Source organism: Trichechus manatus, unplaced genomic scaffold (genome assembly GCF_000243295.1).
Source record: "Trichechus manatus latirostris isolate Lorelei unplaced genomic scaffold, TriManLat1.0 scaffold00040, whole genome shotgun sequence".
Lineage (NCBI taxonomy): Eukaryota > Metazoa > Chordata > Mammalia > Sirenia > Trichechidae > Trichechus > Trichechus manatus.
Genome location: NW_004443976.1, coordinates 1,159,298 through 1,169,606, shown reverse-complemented (window position 1 = coordinate 1,169,606; position 10,309 = coordinate 1,159,298). Strand labels below are relative to the sequence as shown.

Here is a 10,309-nt window from a genome sequence, read left to right as displayed (position 1 = left end):
GGCGCCGCCGCCGCCAGAGCTGTCGCTGCTCCCGCCACCGCCGCCACCGACCCCAGCGACCCCGACGTCCTCGGCGGCCACGTTGGACCTGGGCGACCAGAGGGAGCGCTGGGAGACGTTCCAGAAGCGGCAGCGGCTCACCTGCGAGGGCGCAGCCAAGCTCCTGCTGGACACCTTGTGAGTGCGGTGGGCTCTCCTGACCCGCAGGTTCTGGTCCTTGTTCCGCCCTGCGTCTCCCACGTAACGTAGCCGAAGCGCTGCCGCTGCCAGCACCCAGGGTCCATTCGTAATTGTAACGGCTGCGCGGGGACGTGCGGCCGCTGCCCTGGGGCGCGTTTCGCTTAGCCGGGAGCGGGCGGCGGGCGGCCTGGGGCACAAAGAGTCGTCTCGGCGAGGCCCAGCATGCTCCAGACATTGTGCCTTGTCCTGGAGCGCAAAGGGCGCGCGGGCCTACCCTAGAGAAAAGATAAATCCCGCGACTTTCCTGAGACTTGCGTCTCTTCTTGATATTTGCCCAGGGTTTTCTTTTTTCTGGGGGCTACGGGTGGGGGTGAGTAGAAAAGGGAGGGTGGTTGAGAAGGGCTTTAATAGTTTTGAACTATTAAGTATTTAAACTATTAAATATTAAAAATGTTGACATAACAAGATGAAGTATTTCTCACCTGTCAGAATGGCGTGAGTACGTACAATTTTTTTAAAGCCATAACCCACTAAATTAACTTATACACAAAATGTATAACACTACACCGTATTTGTTAGAATATTAATGTACAGAAAAAAAGTCCAGAGGACTATAACGGGAGATCCCATTATTGTTCCAGACGCTCCTCGAGGGGAGCAGAGGGTGGGGTTAATTGATCTCGGAGAGAAGAGCGCCCAAGGGGGAGATGCTTTGGATTGAGGAAAGCGGCAGGATTCCCTAGGGGGAGGGAGGCTCTTACCAGGGTGGCTTTCGGCTCCTCCAGCTCTGCTGCTGCTGAAGAAGACCTCCAGCTACTTAGATGGCCAGGAGAGGGTTTCAGAGCGTGTCCACGACACTGGAAATAAGCTGTTAACTCTGGCAAGGATTGCTTTCTTTCACCCAAATGTGACAGCATTTGGATCCCTGCCCTGTAGAATAATTGTGCTACATCTTAATATATCTACATGTCAGTTATTTTATAAATTTAAAAGGTCATCAAAGCACTAGGAAAAAACAAGAACAACCTAACAATTGCATAACAATCTGAGAATTACACCTTTTCTTGAACAAAAAATGTTTCTTTGTCCTTTTTCCAGAAGACATTCTCTTAGTTAGGATGAGTCTTCTCAGAGATGGAATATTTGGTTTTCTGTGTGGTTGACTTTTTGCTTTATCATGTTGGACTATCATGGCTGATATCATGCTGGACTTCATATTTAATCATTTTAGATTCATCGTTCATCAAACATCTGTTATAGAGTATGTATTTTCAGAACTATAAGACTCAAATTTGAGGTAAATTTTACTTTAAAACTGATCCATGGTCAAAAATTTTAAAATATTGATATAACAAAATGAAGTTTTTTTCACCTGTCAGATTGGCATGAGTATGTACTTACAGTAAAAAAAAAAAAAAAAAGCGATAACTTACTGAATTAACTTATACACAAAGTGTATAGTACTGCATAGTTTTTGTTAAAATTTAATGTATAGAAAAAAGTCTGGAGGAATATGTACTAAATAATTAACTGTGGATTCGTCTGGGTGTTAGGATTATGGAAGACTTTTACTTTTAACATTATCTAATTTTGTAATGTTTAAACTTTTTACAATAAGCATTGTTTGTGTATACAGAAAACTTTTTAAATACATAAAATTAAATGATGCAACTCGTAAAGAAATGTGAAAAAGCATTCAGTTTTAATCAAATAAATGCAGATTAAAACTTCAGCGAGCTATTTTTCTTGTAATTATTGATTGAGAAGCTACAGTGAAATGTTTCCTCATTCTTTACTGGTAAGAGTATTCAGCCCTTCTGGAAAGCAATTTGTTGATATTTATAAAATCTTAAAATGTTCAATTATAGGCCTGGCTTATATATAATAGTTTTAAAAAGGATTAAGATTGTGTATAATATGCATGTATAGCTATGTAAAAAGTCATGAAAAACATTGAAAGGGAATATAGCAAAATTATAAGAGCCCTTGTTACTTTCTCAGAAGTCTTTTCTAAACCACCAGACTCAGTCAGGTACTCTGTCTTACTTTTTTGCAGCAGCCTGTACCAGGTTTATCACAACTGTAATTAAATATTATTTGGTTAATTTGTTTGATGGCTGCTTGAGGTTGGTAAGAGCAGGACTCTTGTCTACTGCCTAGCTCATAGAAGTTCTTACCAAGTATCGGATGTATAAATGAAAATGTTTGGGTAGTGGGATGAGGATCCTCCCCTTATCACCACGTTTTCCAGATTTTTGGAATGTTTTATTTTGTAACTTAACAGAATTTGAGAGATGGAAAGAAGAAAGCTCATGGATAAAGAAGGCGGTCCTTCCTTAGAAGCATAAATGCATCAGGTTGCCATGTATAAAAAACTTTTGTCTTATCTTGCTTCTCTCAACAACAATAACAGAGAGAACGAGAAGGCGAGATCCTGAGCTATGCAGTGAGGCCCCTGCCGGATTATTCAGAAGTTCTTACCTTTCTGCGTTTTGTTTCATTTAGCGAATACCAGGGCCTGGTGAAACACACAGGGGGTTGCCACTGTGGAGCTGTTCGTTTTGAAGTTTGGGCCTCAGCGGACTTACACATCTTTGACTGCAAGTAGGTATTTTCTCCTGCCAACTTGGCTTAAAAGGATTTAGAGTTAAAATGAAATGCTTCAGAATAATCTGGGGAATTATGGTATAGCTGAAACAGCCTTGGCCTTGAGTTGATAATTGTTGAAGTCAGGTGATGGGTACATAAGGATACATTGTGCTATTCTTTCTTTTTTTAAAAAGGTGAGGGACACTCAAAATAACTGAGCCTGCTGTGTGTGTGATGTGTGTATATATGTGTGTGTGGTGTGTGGGGCCTGCTGTGTATGTGTGCGTGTTGTGTGGTGTGTGTGTATGTGTGTGTGTGTAGCCTGCTGTGTGTGTGTGTGCGTGTTGTGTGTGTGTGCTCACTGTGTATGTATGTGTGTGTGTGCATGTGTGTGTGGTATGTGGCTCCTGCTGTGTGTGTGCATGTGTGTGTGGTGTGTGGAGCCTGCTTTGTGTGTGTGTGCGTGTATGTGGTACATGGAGCCTGCTGTGTGTGCGTGCGTGTGTATGCAGTATGTGGAGCCTGTTGTGTGTATGTGCTGTGTGTGGTGTGTATGCGTATGTGTGTGTGTGGTGTGTGCGTGTGTGTGCACGTGTGTGGAGCCTGCTGTGTGTGTATGTGTGTGTGCACGTGTGTGTATATGGGAGGATGTCACAGAGCTTCCTCCTACAGCACAGCCCCAGGTGACACAACAGCAGGGTCCTCAGCTTGTGGCTGGGAGTCACACCCGACCCTCAGACTGAGACTGCTGCTGTTGATGGGGAGGGTTGGTTAGCTGGGAGGTGGGTCAGGCTGGCCACTGAATGAAAAGCCTTGGGTAGAATTTTCCTGGGAGCCCAGAGTGGGAGAGGGTAGGTGAGAAGGGGGTGTGCACACTGGCAGCTGACCACGCTCTCAGCCCTCCTGCTCTGTTCTTCTAGGTGAGGCATATGGTACTGCCCATGCCTGTGGAAGGCCTGCTTCTTAGCACCGTCCTGGCAGTGTGATAGAATAAGGACGACAGGCCCTAACTTCTGGACCAGTAGTTGGCATAGAAATAATTACTCAAACATACCCAGTCTTTTCTGCCCCTAGGTGGAATCTGATTATATATAAATAATAAACACCATGGAATTACTCAAACGGAGAAGCAACCAGGCTACTAACAGATTGGGGAAGAAGAATCATGGATAATTTATTAGAAGAATCTGTACTAAATTAGAACTTAAAAAAGATGGACTGAAAGGAGGGGACTTCAATTTAATTCCAAAGACGGTGATTCTGAGGACCTGTTCTGCTTGGAGCTAGGCTTTCTGGAGATGAGGAGAGAGAGACACTTAAGCCTCCTTGTTCATTTTTGGTGTGGATATCCAGGAGACAGGAGACTGTAGCAGTGTCTGAAATTTGTTTTCTGAGTGTCTCTGGAACTCATCGTTTCTTTCCCCTTTGCCTGGTTTTCTGAGGGGTGCATGGGCTCAACTGCTGCCTGGGGACCTGTGGGCTTTTCTGTACACGCGGGGCAGGGGTTCCAGGTGCCTGCCCATCTGCCGAAGCTCGCCCTTCCCTGGTTGGTGCTGAAGGGGCTTCACCTTTGTGGTCACCTGGCTCTTGGAACACATCAGGCAGGGTGTCTTGGGCACAAGAAGATGCAGATGGCTATTCACATTCTGGGATTTGCTCTTTTTGTAGCTGCAGCATTTGCAAGAAGAAGCAGAATAGACACTTCATTGTCCCGGCTTCTCGCTTCAAGCTCCTGAAGGTTAGTGCTTAAAAGCAGGGTTGAGGTGTTGAGACCCCTTTGTGAGGCTCCCTGGGCCCCAGATTGCTGCCTGCCCTCAGCACAACATGGGGGAGGGAGCATCCCAGCCTTTCTGGGAGTGTTCATCTCCTTTCTTTACCCTGATTTCATGTTTGCTCATTTTTAAAAGGTTATGTTATTTTTTTTCCCTTTATGTTTTGGATATATATTTGATATTGTGGAAACATTTCAAAATACAGAGAATCAGAAAAAATAAATAAAATCACCCAAATCCTATCAACCAAAAGTAAACACTGTTAATATTTTGGTATATGTCCTTGTTGGTTATTTTCTACACAGATAAATAAATTTAAATATATTGTATATATTTTTATCAAAGTAGGATTTTACCTTTCTTTCTATTTTATGACCTACTTTCATCATTTCCCAATGAAAAAACATATATTTAAAACTGTTTAATTTTATTATTTTGGGGACTTTTTTATAGTTGGTACAAAATTTGAAAGATGGAAAAGTACATATACAGTGAAAAGTCTTTCTTCTTCTCCTTTAGCCACCCAGTGCTCCTCTCTCTCACAACCAGTTTCCTAGTTTACTTATACCATCATTCCTATTTTTGCAGCATATTTTGTTATATGAATGTAGCATAGGCAGATTCCTGTGTTTGGACTTTCAGGTTGAGTCCAGTTTTTTTTCCAATTATAAATAAACAATACTGTGATGAACTTCCCTGTGTACAAATCTTTGACAATTTAGAAATTATTTCTTTAGAATCCGTTCTCTTACAAATAAAATCTTTGGGTCAAAGAACGAACACTTAAAAAAAAAAGGCTTTGGTATATTACTAGTCATGCGAGTGGGGGTGGGGCTTTAATGCCATCCTTTGTTCCCATTCCCCATTCCGCCATCACAGTCTGACGGACCTCTGTTCCTACCAGTAGTCTTGGCGTAACTGTTTCCATGTCTGCCTCCATTACTGGATTGTGAGTGTCTCCAAGGCAAGCAACGCTGTTTTCATGTCTGGCCCAGCTCCTGCATCATCAGACTTGGCACTCAGTGGGTGCTCAGTGAGGGTCTTGAAGGAAGGACTAGCAGATTGAGTGCCTGTTTGAGTCCTGGTCTTTCTGAGTTAGGTAGATTTCATCCCAAATGCTTGGGGCCAGTTCATTTCCTTTTCTTTCTCTGCGCCTTGATCCTGGAACATGTTGATGTGTAGTGTGGGTTGTCTGGTGGGGGAGGTAGGACAAGTGGCAGCATACCTGTCCCTTATCTTTCCTATAAATTCATAAGAGGGCCAGTATGCCATCCTGTGCCTGCTGGAGGCTGTGGTCTCAATCCAGCTTTGCTCCTAAGCACCTGTGACAGGCTGTTCCTGAAGACATCACCACCGACAGTCTTGGGTCTCTGAGCTGATGCTTATTCTTGGGCCTGCTTATCAGCACATTTTTCTGGTGCTCTAGAGCACCATTCTCTTTCTTAGCCTAGGCCCATTGAAGGAGCAATTTTCTGTTTGTTTTTTAAATTAAGTTCAAAACTTATTTTTTCATTCAGCGAATAATGACAGGGCACCTGCAGTGTGGCAGAGTACCTCAGTGGTGCAAACATTTAATGCACTTGGCTGCTAACTGAAAGGTTGGAGGTTCGAGTCTACCTGGAGACACCTCAGAAGAAAGGCCTGGTGATCTACTTCTGAAAAATCAGCCATTGAAAACCCTGTGGAGCACAGTTCTACTCTGACACGCTTGGGGTTGCCATGAGTCGGAATCAACTTGACAACAGCTGGTTACTGTGTGGCAGTGACTGTTCTCAGTGCTGAAACACCGCGGTTAGGATGACTGACAAGGCCCTTGTTCTCCTGGCGTTTGTGTTCTACAGAGAGGGGAGACAGATAACTAAATAAGAAAAAAAATCCAATAATTTAAGTGCTATATAGAGAATTAAAGTATGTCAGTATGGTAGAAAATAGCTGGGTGCCTCCTTTAGATTAGCTAGGGAAGGTCTGTCCATGGTGTTCAGATCGGAATGATAACAATGGTATGTATGTGAGGGGGCATGGGCAGGAGGGATATCCTAGGCAAAGGGTAGATAGTGCAGAGGACTTAAGGGGCATAAGCTTGGAATGTTTGAGGAGCTAAAATGGGCCACTGTGGCTGGGGGGGTTGGGTGGGGATGAGAGTAGACCAAGATGGGGTTAGAGAGATGGGCAAGACCAGGTAAAAAGACCGGCGTTATTCTTCGTGTAGTGTGAAGCCCTTGGGTGTTGTAAGCATGGTAGTGACAAGACCTGATTCAACATTTTAAAAGATCCCTTTGGCTGCTATGTGGAGAATGGATTGTAAGGATGTAAGTGTGGAGACAGGGAGGCAGTTAGGAGGTTGTCATAGTAGACCAGGGAGCCGATGATAGGAGCTTGGATTAGGATGGTGGTCATGGAGATGGAAAGAAAATAGATAATTAAAGGTGTGTTTTAGAGCAGTGGTTCTCAAACTTTAGCATGCTTGCGACCGCCACAAATTGCTGGGTCTTGCTCCTGATTCAGTAGGTCTGTCATGGGACCCAAAAATTTGCATTTCTAACAAGTTCTCATAGGAGCTCTGATGGCACAGTGGTTTAAATGCTCAGTTACCAAAATGTTGGTGGTTTGAACCCACCAGCCACCCTGCAGGAGAATGATGCGGCAGTCTGCTTCTGTAAAGATTTACAGCCTTGGGCAGAATCATACAGGCTTCCTAAACACATCCAGAAACCTTGAGGGACAGAGTTACTGGGGATGAGGGCTGGGGACCATGGTCTCAAGGGACATCGAAGTCAGTTGGCATAACATAGTTCATAAAGAAAATGTTCTCTGTTCTACTTTAGTGAGTAGCGTCTGGGGTCTTTAAAGCTTGCGAGTGGCCATGTAAGATACACCTATTGGTCCTATCATGTTCAGAGCAAAGGAGAATGAAGAAAACCAAAGACACAAGGAAAATATTAGTCCAGAGGACTAATGGACCACATGAACCACAGCCTTCACCTGCCTGAGCCCAGAACTAGATGGTGCCTGGCTATCGCCACCGACTGCTCTGACAGGGATCACAATAGAGAGTCCTGGAGAGAGCGATAAAAAAATGTAGAACAAAATTCAAATCCACAAAAAAAGACCAGACTTACTGATCTGACAGAGACTGGAGGAACCCCTGAGACTGTGGCCCCTGGGCACCCTGCTAACTCAGACTGAAGCCACTCTCAAAGTCCACCTTTCAGCCACAGATTAGACAGGCCTATAAAACAAACAATAACACACGTGAGCAATGAGCTTCTTAGTTCAATCAAGTATACAAGACCAAATGGGCAATGCTTGCCCCAAAGCAAAGGAGAGGAGGCAGGAAGGGACAGGAATACTGGACAAATGGACACAGAGAACCCAGGGTGGAAAAGGAAAGGGGAAGAGAGCTGAGACATCGCAGGGATTGCAACCAATGTCACAAAACAATTTGTGTATAAATTTTTGAATGAAAAACTAATTTGTGCTGTAAACTTTTTCACCTGAAACAAAAGATTTACAGCCTTGGAAACCCTATGGGGAACAAATTCTCAGGTGATGCTGCCCTGTATGTGGCCCAGAGGTGCAAGAAGCTGGGCATCACTGCCCTGTATATCAAACTCTGGGCCACGGGAGGAAATGAGACCAAGACCCCTGGACCTGGGGCCCAGTCTGCCCTCAGAGCCCTTGCCAGTTCAGGAATGAAGATCAGGCAGATTGAGGATGTCACCCCCATCTCCAACAGCACCTGCAGCAGGAAGGGGAGTCGCTGAAGTCATCATCTGTGAACAAAGACTCCTAAATTATTGTTTTCTGTTAATAAATTGCCTTTGTGTAAAATTTTGGGAATGAGCAACTAGTTAAATGGAGATACCAGATCCTGGGGGAGAACCAGTTGTGGGGGGTTCTGAGAAAGGTTAATTTGAAGGTGTCTTTTGAACATTCATATACAGATATGAAGTGGGCAGCTGGATATACAGGTCAGGAGAGAGATCAGAGCTGGTGCTACTGATTTGGGAGTTGTTGGCATACTGATGTTCAGAGCTATCGGACGAGGTAATGTCAGCTGGGGAGTCAGTGTAGCCATACAACGGAGAGGGCCTAGGATAGAACTCTGGGACTCACCAACATTTATAGAGAGTTAAACAGAAGAGGAAGAGAAGCCAGCAGAGGGGCCTGAGAACAATGTCCAGTGGGGAAGGAGAAAAAAACCAAGACAGTGTGGTGTCTTCAGAGGCAAATGTTTCAAGATGAGAGGAGTGCTACTGAGAGGTCAAGTTAAGAAGAAGAGAGACCCCCGGACAACTTTTTAACTCTGACTGAAGGCGCTCCTGACGTTCCCCCTTTCAGCCAAAGATTAGACAGGCCTGTATAAAACAATAATACACGTAGTTCAACCAGGTATATGATACTAAATGGGCACACCAGCCCAGGGGCAAGAACGAGAAGGCAGCAGGAGACAGGAAAGCTGGACGAATGGAAATGGGGCACCCAAGGTTGAGAGGGGGAGAGTGTTGACATGTCATGGGGTTGGCAACCAATGTCAAAAAACAATTTGTGTTTTTAATTGTTTAATGAGAAACTGATTTGCTCTGTAAACCTTCACCTAATGCACAATTTAAAAAAAAAGAACAGAGACTTGACCACTGGATTTGTCAGCATGATGTTCATTAGAGATTTCTGACTGGGCTAGAAGACAGAAGAAACAATCAAAGAAGTTGAGTATATAGCAGAGTTTGATGATGATAAACCAAACCCATTGCTGTTGAGTCAATTCCGACTCACATAGCGACCCTATATGACAGAGTAGAACTGTCGCATAGGGTTTTTTTTTTTATTTTTTTAAATTATAATTTAAATGAAGGTTTACAGAACAAATAGTTTCTTATTAAACAGTCAGTACACATATTGTTTTATGACATTGGTTACAACCCCACGACATGTCAATAGTCTCCCTTCTTGACCTTGGAGGACCTTTTTTTTTTTTGGTGAAAATATACATAGCCAAAGTTACACCATTTCAAAAATTTCTACATGTACAATTCAGTGACATCTGTTACATTCTTCCAGTTTTGCTGCTATTCTCACTATCCTTTTCCATATTATTCCATCACCATTATCTTCAACTCACTGCCACCTAGGCTTCCCATCAAACCTTTTGAGCTGCTGTTGTCAGTTTGATCTCACATAAATAATTCTTTTTTTTTGTTTTTGTACCTTAGATGAAGGTTTACAGAACAAATAGTTTCTCATTAAACAGTTAGTACACATATTGCCCTATGACAATGGTTAACAACCCCACAACATGTCAACACTGTCCCTTCTCAACCTTGGGTTCTCTATCACCAGCTTTCCTGTCCTCTTCTGCCTTTTAGTCCTTGTCCCTGGACTGCTGTGCCTCATTAGTCCTGTTCTGTTTTATGGAGCTGTCCAATCCCGGCTGAATGGTGAAACTCGGGAGTGACTTCAGCACTGAGCTAAAATGGTGTCCGGGGGCCATACTCTTGGGTTTTCTCCAGTCTGTCAGGCCAGTAACTCTGGTCTTTTTTTGTGAGTTAAAATTTTGCCCTATATCCTTCTCCAGCTCTGTCCAGGACCTTCTGTGGTGATCCTGGTCAGAGCAGTCAGTGGTGGTAGCCGGGCACCATCCAGCTGTCCTGGACTCAGTCTGGTGGAGGCCATGGTAGCTGTGGTCCATTAGTCCTTTGGACTAATCTTTTCCTTGTATCCTGTTCTCTTCATTCTCCCTTGCTCCCGAAGGGGTGAGACCAGTGGTG

The 10,309-nt window shown here is 43.9% G+C and overlaps 1 protein-coding gene across 1 annotated transcript in view; it reads left to right on the top strand.

Annotated features, from left to right (window-relative positions):
- Positions 1–10,309, top strand: part of CENPV (centromere protein V) — a 29,994-nt gene that overhangs the window by 8,809 nt on the left and 10,876 nt on the right. The window contains exons 2-4 of the mRNA XM_012555441.1: positions 1–177; positions 2,686–2,784; positions 4,438–4,507. Coding sequence (XP_012410895.1) covers positions 1–177; positions 2,686–2,784; positions 4,438–4,507 — 346 coding nt within the window. The remainder of the gene's footprint in view (positions 178–2,685; positions 2,785–4,437; positions 4,508–10,309) is intronic.